The following is a 20,227-nucleotide window of genomic DNA, read 5'->3' as shown; positions in this document are numbered from 1 at the left end:
AAGATGCATAAAATCGAAACACTTTATAAGTGTGTTAAGGTAAAAACTTGGTGTCATGATAATATTTTACGGCGACGTTACGATGGAGTCGCTTTTAAAAGTTTTCCAAGTGCATTAGTACGGTAATATTGTTAGACTAGGAGCGTCTCTATGGATTTTAGCACTATTTCACATGCCCTTGGAAAGTTTATGTTGTAACTAGCTTTGCCTCGTGACATGCTGTGTAACCTTTATAAATTAAATAGGTATGTTTAGTTGATTTGCAAATTTTTACTGCAAGAATAGTAGGTAGGATTGCGGTTTTCATTGTAAGTTGTCCTTAAAAGTTGATAAATATTAAATTATTCCAATAAATTTGGATATAACAAACCTAAATGAAATAAGTCTATAAATAATAATTAATCGTATCGCGTGACTGGCATTATTAACACTTAATAAACAATAATTTATGTAAAAAATGTACCAAAAAAAATATAGTTCTAACTTCTAACCGACTCCACGCATTCGCTAGTCTACATAAGCTTAAAATCATCTCTTCGTCTAAAAACCTTCAAGGTACATTAAATATTACGAACCTTCCTATGTCGTTCAATGAATTAACAAAGATGTTTTCTTTTAATTAACGGCTAACGCGAAAACATATTTGCCTCCCATTTGTTTTCATACAATTAATGATGTTTTTGAAGAATAAACTTTTATTACACAATAAAATACTTATTAAAAACAACTAATTCGCTTCGTTCAAGGTCATAAAATATCTGAAATTGTAATTGAGATTGTACACTATTGCTGTACCAAGTGTAATCAAAATCAGTTCAGCACTTTTTATAAGTAATTGAGTAACAAACATTCAAACAAAAGCACAACTCATTTATAAAATAGTATATCTAATCTTAACTTTTCATTCACTAACCTCATAATATTATATACCTACCGAGTCTATAATAATATCGATATTAAAACGTTACTTAACCAAAGTTTAAACCCCGATCAATTGCTACCATACAGTCGTAAACACCTCGTACCTTAATTACAGTTTAATATATCAATTAAACCTTTGATCGGAGTTTAAATTAAACGAGTATAGTGGCATGAGTCCCTTGTGTGTGCATGCTTTGGAATTATGTTTGGAATCGTGTGGACAGTGCATTTTGATAATGCTGCTAATTATGATATCTATTAGTTTAGTGTATTCAGTCGATTTTGTTTCATTTCTTTATTTTTTTAATTCATATGAAATAAGTCTTTTTTTATTCAAATTAAATCAAATCTTTTTTTATATTCAATCATTTAAGATTTGTTAATATAGGTCAGGGTTTTAAAGTGAAGTGATGCTATGATAATTTTTGAAGACTAACAATAAAATTGTATTTATGCAAAAAAATATCGAAATAAGTTGCTCAGTTGTTACATGAAAGATGGACAAACACATTCACATTATTTAGTCAAATCGACAATTATATTACTGAAAAGTACCTTTAGACGTCGGGTTAAAAGGCATTACGTAGGTATTACTTAAGTATCGAATATTAATAAAGAAATCAAAGCGACAATTAGCAAAGACCCTTAATAAATTGAGCAGAGGAATTGATTAAAACCATTTCAGGTGAATTAATTAAGTATTTTAATTAATACGATATGCCGGTCCTTATTGCCGATATTCCTTTCATAAATTTATTGAGATTGAACCCTTTGGGCTCGAACCCGGTATATTAAGTGATAAGACCCCACCTTGTCCTGATAATGTTCCAGATAGCGCGTATTGTAAATTAATTTATATCGGAAGGTAGACTTTAATGTTCGAACGAATATTTTAGTTGTAGATTATGTAAAGTGTCTAAAAACCTATATTTTAATAATTTGTGTTATTAAAAATTATGTTCAAAATTTAAAATGTGAATGTAGATAAACATCATATCGTAGGAGATAAAGTAATAAGTTACATAGTATCAAGTTATATGTGTATTTTCCTTGTTCCAGCATGCTCCGTTTCTCGGAGCTGGGCCCGAACGAGCGGCCACACACAATACCACCCCCTAAAGACATATTCGGTCATCAAAATCAGTAAGGATATTTATAAAAATGATCTTATTTAGAACATAAATCCACTATTAGGAAACTATTCTGCTTTTGAAGAAATTAGAGTAATTTGATTGCATAGAATCTTCCCCAAAAGATTAGATAGTTTGTTACTCTATCGCATGAACTGAACGTGTATTGTATCGTTGCAGCCTCCTGCGGTCGATGGAGCTAGGCGGCAGCGAGCGGGAGCGCAAGCCGGAGCCGCTCCGCTCGCCCGCGGCCCCGCAGCACGAGCGCAGCTCCGCCGAGCGCGAGCGCAGCACGGAGCGGCGAGAGCCAGGTCAGTGCCCGCGCCCGTCGCCGCGCCGTACGCCTCCCCCCGCCTCCTCCGCCCCCCTCCCGAGCCCGTGCCCGCGTAACCGTGCCGTGTGTGCAGGTGCGGAGGAGTGGCCCGCGTCGCCGCCGCCGCTCAACAACAACACGACGCACCACAACCACAACGGCGCGCCGGCGCCCAGCCCGTTCCGCTTCGAGGAGCACCGGCCGTACCGCTTCGCGGAGGACATGGGCCCGCTGCCGCCCGGCGCGCTCGTGGGCCGGCTCGGCGACTCGCTCATCCCCAAGGGCGACCCCATGGAGGCGCGCCTGCAGGAGATGCTGCGCTACAACATGGACAAATACGCCAACTCGAACCTCGACACGCTGCACATCAGCCGGCGCGTGCGCGAGCTGCTGTCCGTGCACAACATCGGCCAGCGGCTCTTCGCCAAGTACGTGCTGGGCCTGTCGCAGGGCACCGTCTCCGAGCTGCTGTCCAAGCCGAAGCCCTGGGACAAGCTCACGGAGAAGGGCCGCGACTCGTACCGCAAGATGCACGCGTGGGCCTGCGACGAGGCCGCCATCATGCTGCTCAAGTCGCTCATTCCCAAGAAAGGTACCTATCGTTGTTGTAACGTGCCGGTAGACTCGACGCATGTTCCCGTAGCCTTCCGAACGGTTAGCGCCGCTATCGGAGCTTGTCAAACGCGCCATCAATCACCGGGAGAATCCGACGATAGCTATTAGACGTGAACCCGAGCGATTAACCGCAGAACAAAAGATATTTTTGGTCGAACTTTGCGAACGCTTGCGCTTAACATTCATCTGGGTGATCATTTGCAATTTGTCACTTTTTTATGATCACCCGGCCACGCTTTAACCGAGTTGCCATCGGCTAACTTGTAATGGCTTTCATCATTCCGATTAATAGGATAGGTCATTCGAACTCGCACTAATGCATTGGAAAATATTGTCTTAAAACACGTAACGATTCACAAGCACGGTCAATTAGTACTAATTAGTACATCGTTGGAAGTAAGTACCCATAAATCCGAAGTTACGTGTTTTAAGATAACAGTTAACGAAATATATGTAAGATACTTTTTCGCACTCGAAGATGGCAACTCAAGTTCCGCACTTATGTTTTGTTTAATACTTTTTATGTTGTTTCCTCTCCGAACCTTATCCTTTTATTTATTCCGTCTCCTCATCCCGTCGTATCCTGTGCGGAAACTATCTTCAGAGAATCGAGATTCCCTCCCTTGCTACATAAAGGGGGGTGGGAGGAATGGGGACATGGTCAAGCCCCTCCCAGGCGTACCGCGACTTCGATTTATAGTTTTAATACGTGTCGCTTTTGTTAATGCCGCCCGCCATTTTGTTTTAGTTTTTAAACACGCTAAAGAGTAAAGGATTTGAATGTTAATGTCTTGATGTTGTTAAAATGATTTATTGATGTGTGTTTTACGAAAAACGGCACACAATTATGTTACTAAAACACATATTGTCTCTAAAACGTACCTGACCGTGTGACCTTTGCGTCAAATGTTTAAAAAAACAATAGCAAATGTTTAAAGAAAGAACACGTAATGCACTAACACATGTGTGTATGTGTGTGTATGATGACAGGGTAAAAGTGTGTTGCCAATTTCAAAATCAAATGACCTTTGTATTATGCGTAGTCTTCAGGTAAAATGAATAAAATAAACACGCGATAAGATCAATTTCCTATTTCGTAATTAGCGCGCTATCAGCACAAAGACGGTCCTTGATCCCGCGTTCGCCACAGATAACAAATGACAGATAATGAGTGTTGCCATGACTCAAATTTGAAAAAAGATTGATTTTCTGACAATATCGATTCGAGTAGCGTAATGACGGACTGTAATAACAAGCGAATAATAAGCGGTCACAGCACGCAACCGTGAGAACACCTTTGTTGTTCTACAGAATAAGTTTGAGTGCATGATGTTACACGTCAACTGTTTCTGATTTTTTGAATAAAAGTATCCTTTTAGCCGTTTTATATGCAAGGGGCGTGACACGTAAATTTTGTTTACATCTTTTTTACTGTTCTCTTGTAAGAATACTGTTTTGAATATTATGTTTTATTGAGTTTTACGCCTTGATGATATTATAAATCTAAGTAAATGGTTGATGTTTTTAACTAATATTCCATAGATGTCCCATGGCCCTTGAGGACAAACAAACATAGACTGCAGATAACAGTACTCTTACATAACAGTAATAACACAATTACAGTGCACTATTGTGTGTTTGTTTCCCACGTTTAGTTCTCCCGTCCGAGTGTTGCCAGATCGACGTTTCCTATGTATATTTTCTATTATTTTTCTTTAAGCAAAAGAGATTAAACAACAAAAACTACAATTACATTAGCAAATGAAGCAATATTTATTCATTGAACATTAACGATTGCAGTTTCAATTACAATAAGCAGATTATTGATTGGAAACAAGATAGTTTTTCAATTCTATCGATACAAAAAGCTACGATACTATAAACAGAGGCAATCGCTTTGTTAATATACTTGTATTCAACACTCGAATGCACTTCGCAATACTCATTTCTCACTCAATAAAATCGATGAATAAATACCCGCCTATGACTACTGAAGCCTGACTAAATCTTCATTATCATGTAAAAAAATTGTGTATACACTTATTAGATTATTAAGTCAATTACAGTCGCCGCCCATACCATTTGTAATAGCGATCGCGGAATAGCAAAAACGCCTTTATTAATTAAAACGGTAGGCGGGAAACGGCGTGAACTGCAAACTGGTATTAGTGTTTTTTCCACCTTCTAGTTGATTAGTTCTAAGTCACGGAATACATACGAGTATTATGCCAATTATACAAAACAGCGCATAAACAATCCATTTTTATCAATAAAAAGTTTTATGGTCGAATGAACATCGAATAATCGTTCGCGCGCTCAGATTCTAATTTGTTTTTCGAATTTCTTCATAAAATGCATGTGTTGTTTGTCAATAATAAATACAGAGTATAAATAGAGCTAAAGGTGAAAGCATAACAAACTTGCCATTTCGAAAATGTATCGCGTGCAAACAATGATACTTTCTTTAATTGTAAATTCAACTTTTTCAAAATAAATTACTGATCACTTGTTAGTGGACGTCCGTTGCGAATAACCGATATTATCGTGACTGGGTTCAATTCCCGGGCGAAGCGAATAAATCGGCTAGCTATCAACGTATATCAAAGAGCATGACCATCATGTAAACTTTTTCACACAAACATACATTATAAATTAACCGAGCATCATTTATTTACTTCATCCATCCATCCAATTATGTATCGTAATGGTGTTTTTTAATTATCATACGGGCAATAATAGAATGGCCAATGTAGCCATCGTAATAACCTTTAGTCAATACGCTGCGTCGATTTAAAGGCGTTTTTATCGACAAACTCAAACAGCGTGGCCGATGCGTCTCTAATTCAAAAAGACAGCCATAAATGGCGTTCGGAATAAAAAGTTTACATGCAATTATAAACAAAGAACGATTCGCGTGAAATGGAACGCAACAATTATTACACCAGTTTTTCAGATCGCATTCCGTTTGGTCTTTTGAAAATCAAATAAGTATGTAAAGCGCTTGAGCAATATTTGGATAAAGTTGGTCTGGGTTAAAGCGAAGCGTGAAAATCTATTTTCAATGGCCACTATCGGCGCAGGACAGCAAGGCTTTCGAAGTTAACCCTCGATGCTCTTACCCCCATACACCTCTTAAACGCTAAGCAAATTTTAATATTCAATTCGGCTTTTGTTTCCAAATTGTTTGAGTTGCGTGTAATGAAACGGAAACTAGAGGGACACCTAGACGTGTTATAGACGTTTTTAGTTAATGTTAATACAATTAGTTGTTTATATTCAATTGTATTCTATTTTAGCGTCGATTTGCACACAATGTATCTACGGGGATTATAAAAAAGTGTTAACATTATAGCAAACAATGTTTAATATTAAATCTTTATAATGTAAACGGCGCTTATTTTGTAAGACATCTTATTTATTTTTCCTTTTACTAAATCATAATGCTAAAAATACAAGTTAAACTCGCCTATAGCTTCAATAAGTTAGTGGTTGCGTTCAGAAACAATAGTGTCAAAAGCATTTAAGCTGTGCAAAGTTTTGAGTGTGTTAGCATTAATGCTCCGACCGACACATCGAACCATCCCAACTTGTCTTTCCGAACGTTAGTTCGAAATTTAAATTGTATTTGAAGTCTTGCATGCAACGTTCCATTTTTTTTTTCTTTTTAGTTGCCATCTTTTATGCTAAAAATGTGTTTATTATTTGCCTTCAATTTGTGTGCATAATATCTAAAATGGAAAATTAATGATATTTTAGTAATAAGGGAACAAACGATACCCGTAAAAGGGTCTAACACATCGAAACTTTTAAACAACTGGGCTCGATCCTATATCATAAATCATAAACTCTCAAACAAACATTAAAATATTAACAACGGATAATCGAGTAATAATCATTTCGACGCTGTAATTTCATACTATAAAAATATCCATCGTCAATTATTAATGAAAAATGTTTACGATAATACGCGGAACGTTTAAGTCTTTGTTCGTACTTGCATAGCGCCTACCGCCATCTACCCGCGAGTAGGGGAAAAAATGTTAATCCCCGAATCGCTAACATAGACAGCGCTAAACGGGGAAAATTAACACGGGCGTCTTACACGAACAATTATAAAACTACGATTACCGAGAGACGCATTCAATTTACGCGGCATTTATTACGGGGCAACCACTACAAAAGACGGCGCAAAAACAAACAGCGACGGTAGCCACTTAGAAAGCGCCTTTGAAAAACTAAATGGCCGCTTAAAGAGCGTTTATGCTGAAATAACTCGAAAAGGCCAGAAAAAGCGCGGTATGCGGGCAACAATGTTCCGGCAACGCCATCTGTTGTGGAGCGGCGGCAGCGGCCAGGGGTCAACGAGTCATTTCGCCAAGAATGCTCGCCGACTCGCGGCCGCTTTGATGGCTTCCGACGAAGCAATCAGACCTCTTTACGGGCATATTTATGATTATAATACCGTGTCTCATTATATACTTTATGATTTTATACCTAACTGGCCGTCCTGGATAATAACCTTCGAGTAATTGTTACGCCTGTCGCGTAAACGAGCCGAGAGCGGACGATCGCGCGCGCCTCTCGCTCTAACGCCGAACCTAATCATCATTTCTGCTTAATTATTATTCTTTCGCGATATATCTCGACGATAACATCGCGCGAGTCATACGCAAAAAAGGATTTATTTTATTATTTTACTCATATGTTTAATTAAGTAGGAATGTCAGTGTGTTAATTATATTCCAAGGTAATAACTAGATTGTTCTACAAAATACTCGAATTACAATATGGCGGAGGTGCAACAGATTTAGCGATACTCATACAGGATACATAAACATTCAATACATTTGCTGATCGTTTGCCCAACTTTGCCACCAACGTTGATCGTAGAAGCGATGCGATATTCAGTGAGGACGAAAATAAAACAATTAATTAATACGCACATCCGAGAGACTAGGGTTAGCATACAACTGAAATATATCAATATAAATCATCAATATAAAAAAAGAAACATTATTACATCAATCGATCAACACTCTTAAAAGGAACGTCGACGGTAATATGAAACACAAAATTGGAAATTCGAAACGATGCTTTCACTTTTTATTTGCGGGAACGACAACTAGAGTTCATTTTTCGTCTTGACATTTAAGTATTCGTCCAATATTCTTTATGAAATGTACTGCATTTTATAGAATATGGCATCCCTGTGAGATATAAAGATAAAGGAATGACGATATGCGCACATTTATGTATATTCGCGTTTCAGAATATATTGCATTGCGCTAGAAACGACATGAATGCGCTAATATTAGTTCATTTTAAACGCTAATTGTGTTAAGGGCATTGTAATAAGAATTTCGACGCAAATCTTTAATGGTTTGTACGTCGTTCTTGAATAAAATAATGTTATTATATTTTGTACTTATTGTTTTTGTTATCATTATAATGAGAGCTTTTATTGTTCTTTCAACCCTATTAAAATAGGTTACGTCTTAAATATGTCACATGAAAATATTAATTCCAATGATACGTGGAAGGTACTACTATTAATCTTGTATATTTTTATACACAAAACCCATTAAACATGAATCATTTGTCGTCCGTTCGCAATTATAACCAAACTACCGTAAACACGAGACGCCCACGCATTCGATTCCTCGGTAACGCAAAATAAGATTTGTCACAAAATTCGATTCGGAACAAAACAGTTGCATTATTCACTCAGAAAGATTGATTTAAACGATACTCGCACGAGAAATATTGTAACCGCATTTACTGGCAACTTTAATGTATTATCTGTATTGATTGCTGTTTAAAAATAAAATATTTTGAATTTCGAATGCGCGCTGCAATTTAATTTTAATACATGTCATTGTTAAAGGTTTACCGCGGCCAGTAACATATTGTATTGTCGATGAAAAAAAACATTGGCATTTGGAATCCGAAGTTGGCGCCAATTAAATCATCTCGCTCGCCATTTTGTTTCCTCGACCCAACTAAAGCTGTTGTCTAGGAAATTAAGTGAATCGCCACATATTTTACGAAATAATTAATAATACACGTATGTTCAGGGAAAGCGGACAATAATTTAGAGATCTGTCACAGTAGATGGCCTGTTTAAGTTGTCAGTTCGGACGCGATTTGTGGGCGGCCATTTTGCATCTTTGCTCCTTGTCTTGCATAATTAGTAAGGATTAATGTGTGGCTATGAATGACTTGTTTTTACAAAACGAGCTAATTCCAGGCGACCTGTTTATAAATTGCCGGGACTTTGCAAACTCATTAAAATAATCACGTTGACTATGTTTAACTATTTCAACGAGGAAGGGAGGCTAATGTAAAATTACACACATTTTTGCAACACATTGAACGTAGTAAATATCCGAGTTTTATAACTTCTTTGCGGTTGTAGAACAAAATAATATATACAAAGAATGCTGAACGGAACTTCTTACACTCACTTTTTTCTATTATCTATGGCGATTAGAAAACAATATTCGCGCGCATTTTAAATATGGAACATTAGAATGCAATAGATGCAGCTATAATTGCTCTATTAAGAAAAACCGATTTCCCTCACGTTACAAATCAACGGTTCGGTAAATCAATTGATGTTAAGTAGATACGATTGAGTTAGTTAATTGCGATATGCATAATGTTTGCGTGCGGTGTGGCAATTGTTTGTAATCGATACAAATCAATTCTCTAATAACTTTAAAACTATTTATTGATACCGCTCGTAGTTTACTATTACTTTTTTATCTTTGTAAACATGTTATTGTAGATTGAGTCAAATTAGTATTTAAAATAGAAGATTTATTGGTATAATTAAACTGACATTAATAGAGCTCATGTAAAATATATTAACCAAATATGGATGGTTTATTCCTTGAAGGCACAACATGTTAATGTATAATTGACAACTATTAACGTAATTTCACGATTGAATAGATTGGTTAATTATCTACCTATATGAATTCTACAAATTTTATGAAGTTGTTTTGTTGTTTATAGATTACTAGCTGTGCCCTGCGGTTTTACCCGCAGTGCTTCACTCCTGTTGGTCTTAGCGTAATGATATATTACCTTATAATATAATCATCCTTTAATCATCCTCGATAAATGGGCTATCTAACACCGAAAGAATTTTTCAAATCGGACCAGTAGTTCCTGAGATTAGCGCGTTCAAACAAACAAACTCTTCAGCTCTATAATATTAGTATAGATTTAATTTGCATTTATAGTCACGACGAAATTGGCTATATCGGTACTATAAATATATTTTATATAGTAATGAATATAAAAGGTATATTGAAGCAAATTGGAGCCTTTGTCGACGATCAGGTGTTTAAACGAATTAAGCCCGGTGTCGGAATTAGTTTATTTTACTTAAAAACTTCGCTGTCGATGCCCTTTGCTAAAGTTAAAGTGTGCTTAATTTGTAGTCGATGAAAAAGTTTCGAGTTTTAACTGAAAAAAGGATTGCTAGGTACCTTAAAAACTTTTTCACTCTAATATTTTAAATGCGTGTTTCTTTAGATAGATAAATGAATACACGGTATACTTTATAAAACTTTATATGCATCGAAGTTACTCACAATAATAAAAGTACCTTAAAAACAATAAATAGGTTTAATATATTATCAAATCATCAAGACATTACGAATCGAGGAATTAAAAATGGCTCTCGTAACGTTAAAAATGGCTTACATTTACAAAATACGAGGGTTGCGACGTCAGCACAAAATTGATTATCGAATCTAGTTAGAAACTACGCTCGTCCGCAAACGGTAATGTTTTTATCTTTACTCCGGGGAAATAATCAGCAACACTACGAAGAATTGTACAAAATGCATTGACAGAATTCCAAAATGGTCTGTGATTATTCTGTTTTTATCGTAATAATAACAATTTAAAAAATATACTTAACTCCAATATATAAAGCGATTAAACTGTCCGTTTTTTCAAACGTCCATTCAATTTATGCTTCAACTTTATGAATAACTCCGAGAAACAAGTTAATAGCAAATAAAGCTATAATTTAAAAGTATTTCCCTTATTATTGACTTCGTAGTTACGTTACGGAAAAAATGATCTGTTTACAAAACAGAAACACGGAACCGAGAAAGCTGGCATAAAAGTTTGATCGCGGGCGATACGTGCAGGCCGTTCCTAGTAACTTTTTGCTAGTTCAAAACACGAGGCAATCATTCGGCCTCTCGACGGAATCAATCGTGGTCGCTGCCCCCGCCTGATTGCCATCTAGCACGCGATCATCTGCCCCTACGCACGCCACGAAACTTCGGACAAAAGAAATGTACTACTACGTAACGCTCGCTCTCATAATTCATGGGAAAGGCCACAGGAGTTGAGTGAGTTATTGACAGGAATGCAACGGCTTTTTAGATTCATTAACTACTTTCTACTGTTTTTCACACGAGCCACGATATAAATCAACGTTTTTTGTTGTTTAATTGTAGAGGCATGGTAAACAATTGAATAATAAAATCGCGTTAGTTAGCCGCATATATGACACAATTGCGGACGGAATCTCGAATGCACGTTTCGTTTTAACATTTAGCACCTAATTTCGACTGCAGTCGCCGGTTATGCAACTATTTCTTTTGCATCTCATTAACAATTCAAATGCGGGCATTTTTTCGGTTTCCCGCAACACTTTCGAGCGGCCCTGACGTCCGCCTCCGCGGACGACTCAAATGCAAATGAGCATCGATTTACGCGGTGACGTCTGACGCGCACTCACCCCTTTCTTTCCGACTACCCACCTTGATTTACAATCCCGGAATCGTGTTTCCCATTCGCCGCCGAACCGATATGTGGCTCGACTAAAATTAACTATATTTTTTGCTGTCACAGTGACACGATAATTTAGGGCGCCTTTACTTTCAAAGTTGTGAATATTCATATGGCATTAGCAATCAATAACGGCCACAGAGGTATTACCTACTTTTCGCGTGCGTTCACGCGATAAACTTGCCATCGTATAAACAAATAATTTCTCCACTTTTATTATTGTACTATAAACTACGGTTTAAGAACTTGAACTAATTACGGAGTGACACTCGCCTCATTGTTATCTAAAATAAATTACGTACGTCAAGCATTAATAAACATTATCTTCGAAACGGATTAACGCGAAGTATCCATCCATAGAAAATGCCATTTAGAGCGTTCGGAAGAAAGCGATAGACATTTAATAAGAAATAGCAATAGCAATTATTAACTTCTTATAGAATGCCTCAGGTTAGACGTTTCTTGATAAATAAGACTTTCGTGACCGGACGGTATAAATTTATGGCTTTCTTTTTTACAATCAATAGCCATCAAAAATGCACATCGTTATAGCGACTGTAAAGGAGTGATTGTATCGCTTCACACTTTATAACCCCAAAGGAAGATAAACAACTAATCTAGATAGATCGATTGCGCCGCCCGCCATTTTGAAGACACGCACAACATGGACGTCACAAGTCGCAAGTCACAAGTCTCTGGTCTGAGCAAAACGATTTAAAGATACCGCGGATCACGTATCGGTAATTGCCGTCGCCGCGTTCGCAGAATAACAAAACATATTGTAAAAGATCAAAGGAACTTATAGACGTGTGTTGAAATTTATCGACGGATTAATCGAATGCAGACGAAATAAACTAATAGATTGTCACCGACATTTGGGACGCGGATGAAATTTTAATCTATCGGGTTGTTATTTTGATAAATTCTGCGGTTACAGCGTTGGCGGTAGGTCGTCACGTTCGCAATATTAATTGTATTACTTCGTTTTATTCAATTTACTACATGCGCTTGTATAGTCACTGATTGACTAATTAGTGTATAGACGATGCTCGTTAAACTAGATAATGCGAACACCTGTTTCATCGAGACTGTTTATAAATAGTGGGACCTTTATTCGGTTTATATTTTTTAACAAAGGTGTGGACGTGATTACAGGTACAAATACATAAATAAAGATGAAATAATAAAAAATGAAACGCTTTGTACGACTCAATTGTATTCTTAAGTGCCTATAACGAGGAGGTTTACGTTAAATATTTTTGTGTATGTTATCAAATGACGAAATAGCTATTCTCGGTAACCGTATAGGGTCATTTGTAATGACCAGGTTATACTAACCGTAGCTGCTATCAAGATCGACCGAACGGATACATAAAAGATAACCATTGATGCCCAATTAAGCGGGCATTAAAACCAAACTAGGCAATTAAAAAACCGAATCACGTATATAGAGTTATTGTCTATGCTTTATGACTCAAAAACCGTGAACATTATGGTCATGTAGATGTAATCTGTGCCCGTCCGCCATCTTTGAAATGTACCACGTTTAGCTGTAAGTCGTTAACCGTCGGTGATTTCACAAAAAATCGTGTGTAAATATGTATAAAAAATAACGAATTGAGGGATAAGATTGTAGCTTGAATACGTAATAAGTATCGAAGTGGTACGTGAGAAATGCGGCGCTTTAAAATGGCGAAAGTTGCGTTTGTACCGGACTAGCAAGCAAATGCGTGCGACAGTCGTTTCCCACAATTATGCTGTACATGAAACCAATGTCAATTTTTTTAAGCAATGTCATTTTGACAGATCAGGCTATTATGGCGGGAAATCTCGGCCATTATTTTGTTTATGATCAGATATAAAATCACTTTAGTATTTGTTGAGATTGCGGTGTAGGTTTTCTAAATATAGAAGTGGTTGCTGTTGTTATAATGAAATACATGTTTTATTTAAATGTGTTTTATGTCAGTAAAATTATACAAATATACCGAGGTTATGCATGTTATATTTAACAAATAATTGAAGATATACCTACCTACTTTGCGTATAATAACATCATTCAGTTATCAACAAAATATTCTTAATTGTATGACCCAATAATTATCCCATTTATTCTCATGTACTTAATTTAAAACAAAGAAATGATGCACATCATTAAAACATAATTGCTTTTTCATTTTTAAACAATTTACCTACGCTCGTTTTAATTGTACTTTGCCAGTTTCATTAATTCACAAAGAAATTTTCCAAATTGACGTTTTTACGTTACAATAAATAAAACGCATTTAACATCCCAATAAAAACAGTTTTCCTTAAAACAATAAAGTCCATTGCAATTTAATCTCTATGACCCGCGATCAAGTGTGACTCTTCGTTGAAAAATAAAATCTAAAATAAGCGAATTACACTGAACATATTGTCGGTTTTAAAATAAAATTTAAGAATGCAATTAAGTCTTTGTGATCTGTAAATTAATACGTGATCTCGAGTGTTCCTTTTGGTTGTCGTTAAGACGACCACAGAGTAAATATTTCCGAAAACGCGGGAAAGTGTGCCGGCAGATGTCATGTGTCAAACTCCAAAAAAAGATGGATAAATTTTGCTTGCATGATCGTTATTTACTCCTAAACAACATGCAGCATATGATTTAATCATGTTTTTCTAATTTTTAATTATGAGTCCGACGTTTTAGTATTGTCTAAAAATATGCATCTTGATTAAGACGCTTTTGTAGTTTGACTTTTTTGTTTTCTAAGTAAATATAGAGAAAAGTATAAACAGACAACAATATAGTATATGCCTAAGGGTATTATAGCAACATGACTAATACGCTAACCACAAGCCATAGGCTATACTTTAAAATGGCGTATGCTCATATTGTCGAATGATGTGCTATTATATTAAGTTCTCACGGACAAGTATTGCCTATTATTAACACAGTAAAAGAAACGGTTATTTGAAAATTCCAATTTGACATTGCATTAAACTATCTTAAATTGCAGTTAAATACAGTATAGATAGTTATAGCAAATAAACTATGCCGATCAAGTGTGCCACAGTTACTGTCTTTACATTGTTCGAAGCGTTTAGAAATTTCATATAAATTGTATAAAATAACAAAGATTCAACTCAAAAAGACTCCAATTAACGCAGGGCGTTAGCGGATAAATTAATTGCACGTCTTCATAAACAAATGTGACGCGTACATCAGCATCCATAGTGACATTGTGAAACCAGAGACAATATGTTGACAGATGAATGACCGCAATATGGCGGGTGGTTTTCGCGCGTAACTCCCGTTGTTTATGGCTGCGCGAGCGCTTTAGGATCGGCTTAGGCGACGACTGGCCGGCCCCATTCACGGATATCGCTAATGTACCATACGTTGCACTGCGCGTCTTAATGACCCACCTAATTTCAATTGTGGCAAATATAACTTCAGTATTTATTACTTGGCAAGCGTGTGTGCGTCGCCGGCCTATGTACACAACACAATTCAACCGCAATTAAAATTGTATGCGATGAAATATTGTTACGAATGCGAGCTTTAAAATAGTATTTGTAGATGCTTGATATTTCTGTTGTTATGCATCGAATCCTTTATTTATGTTTGAAATTGATGGGCTTATTTTTCTAGTTTTATTAGTTGTTTATTGTAACGGATATCAACATGTATTTTTTATCTTTGCTCACTAAATCAGCGTATTTCATTCTATACTAAACTACTCGACATCTTTAATCATGTTTGAAGTCCGTTACCTAGCATTACACATTTACATTAGTCCCAAAAATACCCAAAATTCATTCTTTATTAACGAAATCTCTTCTTCTTTCCAGTGGGCACAAAAGATGGCACAGCAGCGCCAGGCTTCGGAAGATCAGATGGCGAAGGTGATGAACGGCTCGCACATATCCTCACTGAGGCTTCCCACATGATAAAAACACAGAACACGAATGACGATTCTAGGAGTAATGAAGACTCAAGTTCACCCAGAACGCAGTGTCCCTCCCCATTCTCGAATAAGGTTTGTTTTTTAGTCATTAATTAAAAGAAATGGATCATTTAAGTGAACTGCTTTGATATAGAGATATTCCATGATATATTTGAGTTTTTTTTTTGTATAATAATATTCTTTGTTTCAATTTCAGGATTCAAGTCAAAATAGAAGGCTGAAAAAATACGAAAACGACGACATTCCTCAAGAGAAAGTGGTTCGCATATATCAAGAAGAACTGGCCAAAATCATGACGAGGCGAGTTGATGATATGCGACATAATCGTGAAGGTTTTCCTGGGTATGTAGAATATACTAACAATTATTATTACTATTTAAAATTTGATTTCGACAAAGTTACTTTAGTGATGTCGCATAAAATGTTATTAGTTTATAATATCTAGCTTAGAACTACTGAAATTTATCAACTATTATTTATAATACATAGAACAATGTCCAAATGGAATTATTACAATAAGAGAAAATCCTCATTCAAAAATCTTAAGTTATATGAGAACAGCAAATCTTAAACTAACATATAGCATGTTTCCTCCATTTTTCAGCGGCGGCATGCCACCACACATGGAGCGGCCACCAGAAGACATCCGCATGGCCATCGAAGCGTACCACAGAGAACTTGCCAAGATCCAGCCGGGAGGAAACATGCCCAACTTACACAATATACCCGGAATGCCACCCTTCCCCAACCTGATCGCGCTACAACATCAAGCGATGCAAGCGCAGAATCAGCACATGAACGGCTCAGGAGCGGTCCAAGACCTCTCCCTGCCCAAAGACAAAAATGCCAAAATAAACGGTTTGACTGATAGCGATAAGGACAGACAGATGGACGCGGAGGAGGCGATCCGGCACGCGGGGAGCGCCTTCTCGCTCGTGAGGCCGAAGTTAGAGCCGGGCCAGCAGTCCACCGGCTCGTCGGCCTCCAGCCCGCTCGGGAACGCCATCCTACCGCCGGCTATAACGCCCAACGAAGACTTCAGTACTTCAGCGGCAGCGAGCCCCTTACAGCGAATGGCGTCAATAACGAATAGCTTAATATCTCAACCTCCAAATCCCCCCCACCACGCCCCTCCCCAGAGATCGATGAAGGCCGTGCTTCCACCGATCACGCAACAACAGTTTGATCTCTTTAACAACCTGAATACAGAAGATATAGTGAAAAGGGTGAAAGAAGCGTTGAGTCAGTACTCAATAAGTCAGAGGCTATTCGGAGAATCGGTGTTAGGGCTGTCGCAAGGCTCGGTCAGTGACTTGCTCGCGAGGCCCAAACCCTGGCACATGTTAACACAGAAAGGAAGGGAACCCTTCATTAGAATGAAGATGTTCCTGGAAGATGATAACGCTGTACATAAATTAGTTGCATCACAGTACAAGATTGCGCCAGAAAAACTGATGAGGACCGGAAACTATAGCGGAGCGCCTCGTAAGTATTATTTTGTATTTTTTATGAAACTTAACAGTTGTCACATATTTAATATTTTTCTGTTTTTGGAACAACTAAAAGTAATAGAGAACAAAATAAAGACTATAAATTACTAAATAATAACTTAAATTACTTAAGCAAAATTAAAATAGATATTGTAATTTTTCCCGATTTTTATCATGATAGATTGTAACATTGTGTTGTAACCATAACAACTACATTATAATTATAATATACAATAACATTTTGCATTCTAAACTATCCTATAGAACATTTTCTAAAGTTAATAATTATGAGTAAAGTCTATTAACAAGCGTGCACTGTAAACTGTATAGTGTATTGCCAGTATACTAATAATCCCGTTCCATTGCAGCGTGTCCGCCGAACATGAGCAAGCCACTCGCGCCGACGCAGAAGATGCTGTCGGAGGCGACGTCGCTGCTCAGCAAGATGCAGCAGGAGCAGCTGCTCGGCGGCGCGCTGCACCTGCCGCCCGCGCTGCTGCTCACGCCGCCCGGCTTCGCGCCGCCGCACCCGCACACGCCGCACACGCCGCACCTGCCGCACGTGCCGCACGCGCCGCACCTGCCGCCCGACGGCAAGGAGCGCAAGCCGGCCCGCGCGCTGCCGCCGCACGTGGCGCCCAGCGTGTACGAGATGGCGGCGCTCACGCAGGACCTCGACACGCAGACCATCACCACCAAGATCAAGGAGGCGCTGCTCGCCAACAACATCGGCCAGAAGATCTTCGGCGAGGCGGTGCTCGGCCTCTCGCAGGGCTCCGTCAGCGAGCTGCTGTCCAAGCCCAAGCCGTGGCACATGCTCAGCATCAAGGGCCGCGAGCCTTTCATCCGCATGCAGCTGTGGCTCAGCGACGCGCACAACATCGACCGCCTGCAGGCGCTCAAGAACGAGCGGCGCGAGGCCAACAAGCGGCGGCGATCTAGCGGGCCCGGCCAGGACAACTCCTCCGACACTTCCTCTAATGATACCTCCGAGTTCTACCACTCGAGCTCGCCGGGCCCCACTACCGGCGCGCCCTCTGCAAAGAAACAACGCGTCCTATTTTCAGAAGAGCAAAAGGAAGCTTTGAGGCTCGCGTTCGCTCTAGACCCGTACCCAAACATGCCGACGATAGAATTCTTAGCCTCCGAGTTGGGCCTGTCGACGCGGACGATAACGAACTGGTTCCACAACCACCGCATGCGGCTGAAGCAGCAGGCGCCGCACGGGCTGCCGGCCGAGCCGCCGGCGCGCGAGCCCGCCGCGCCCTTCGACCCGGTGCAGTTCCGCCTGCTGCTCAACCAGCGCCTGCTGGAGCTGCAGAAGGAGCGCCTGGGGCTCGCCGGCGTGCCGCTGCCCTACCCGCCGTACTTCGCCGCCAACTCCAACTTCGCGGCGCTCATCGGGCGCGGCCTGCTGCCGGCCGACGAGCGCAAGGACGCCGCCGGCGGGCTCGACCTGTCGATGCCGCTCAAGCGCGAGCCCGACGCGGACGACTTCGAGGACGACGACGCGGAGAGCAACCTCGGCTCGGAGGACTCGCTCGACGAGGACAAGAGCGAGCCCAAGGCGACCTCCACCCCGGCGCGGTCGAGCCGCCGCAAGCCCGCCGCGCCGCAGTGGGTCAACCCCGACTGGCAGGACCACAAGCCGCCCAACCCCGACGAGGTCATCATCAACGGCGTGTGCGTCATGCGCAGCGACGACTTCCGGCGCGAGGCCGAGCCCACCGTGCGCGTGGAGCCCTCGCCCGCCACTGAGCCCGCGCCGGCGCCCGAGCCCTCGCCGGCTGCTCTGGCGCCCGACGACATCAAAACCGAGGCGGAGGACCAGTGGGAGTACTAGAGACCCAGTGTAGTGCAGTGTTCCACGCGACCGGACGGTTGGACCGCCAGTGCGTGTAGGTTGCGACTCGACTGTGAGGCCAAAGACTCTGTATATAGCGTTAGCGCGAGCGCCGCCCGCGGGTAACTTGCGATACAAAATTTGCATTTCGCTTTAATTTTATATGTATTAGCGCCCTAAAGGGGCGCGGACAAATGAATACTTTAAGCGCGTCCCGCTCTCGATCCGATTGTTGTAAATAAATATACCAAATATGTCGAAGCGGAGACGCGGTCCTGTATATATGTACGTAGGGAGCGACGCGCGATGACGCGACCCGTCGCGGTTAGTTAAGTGTAGAGTTCGTTTTATTGTTAAATAAATTTTAAAGTGCAATCAGATGTAAATTTAAGTAACGGTATACTGTATCCCAGTTGAAAAGTATTATTATGTTTATATGGACCGGTGAGGTTAAAAATATTATTATCGGGTTATGTGAGTTTCACTTTAAATTATGGATGTTTATTTTATACAATTTTATGTTTTTCTACGATTATTATATTGTAATACTTAAGCAGTATGGCTCAAAGTTGTGATGTATATTATCTGTCACCGTAAATCATAGACACTTTCTTTACGAGATCGGAGATCTATACTCTATAGACCCTACTTTTATAACAGACTTAGTGATTTTAAAAAGAGAACGTACAAATCGAAACACAAATTATCCTACAGATAAGCAAATGATGTATTGCTTGTGGTTATAGATTTATTTTATTTTTAGCAATAAATTTGCTTTTAATCTTATTTTGAATTTTGGTTGTTTTATTTTTTGTTTTCTTTTCCCTTTTATTTTTCTCGTAATTAGATCGTATCGATAATTGAAATGTACATTTAAACGGGAACCATACCCCTTGCATCGATGTAAATAATATTCAGTTATTATTGTGTACATATAAAATGCCACATAAAGTTAGTTAGCGAAATAGTTGATTAGGTATAGTGAACCCAAAATTATACGTAAACGGGGTATCATAAAGGAAAATTTTTAACTTTTGACACTGTTGAACAAATTAACGAAATTCTTAATAGCGCTAGGCCCCTCCCGAGGTTTATTATTGAATTTTGAAAGACTTAAATGCAATTTTTCAATACTTCAGTTTTAT

At 39.2% G+C, this 20,227-nt stretch overlaps 1 protein-coding gene across 4 annotated transcripts in view; it reads left to right on the top strand.

Annotated features, from left to right (window-relative positions):
* ct (homeobox protein, cut) overlaps positions 1-19,875 on the top strand; it is a 135,390-nt gene extending 115,515 nt beyond the window's left edge. Inside the window, exons 5-11 of one of the 4 annotated variants that reach the window (XM_090114404.1) lie at positions 1,981-2,064; positions 2,232-2,362; positions 2,459-2,956; positions 15,634-15,821; positions 15,946-16,091; positions 16,354-17,234; positions 17,608-19,875. In XM_090114404.1, the coding sequence (XP_089970530.1) occupies positions 1,981-2,064; positions 2,232-2,362; positions 2,459-2,956; positions 15,634-15,821; positions 15,946-16,091; positions 16,354-17,234; positions 17,608-19,082 (3,403 nt within the window). In that variant the 3' untranslated portion in view covers positions 19,083-19,875. Of the gene's footprint in view, positions 1-1,980; positions 2,065-2,231; positions 2,363-2,458; positions 2,957-15,633; positions 15,822-15,945; positions 16,092-16,332; positions 17,235-17,607 lie in introns of all 4 variants that reach the window. The other 3 variants (XM_090114403.1, XM_090114405.1, XM_090114407.1) reach the window with 3 other exon arrangements.
* The last annotated feature ends 352 nt before the right edge of the window (positions 19,876-20,227 follow it).

The sequence above is a fragment of the Colias eurytheme genome, chromosome 21 (genome assembly GCF_061535395.1).
Source record: "Colias eurytheme isolate Ceu_HAF_F1 chromosome 21, ilColEury1 Martin Lab GWU primary, whole genome shotgun sequence".
In the NCBI taxonomy this organism is placed as follows: Eukaryota; Metazoa; Arthropoda; class Insecta; order Lepidoptera; family Pieridae; genus Colias; species Colias eurytheme.
This window is presented reverse-complemented; position numbering and strand designations above follow the sequence as displayed.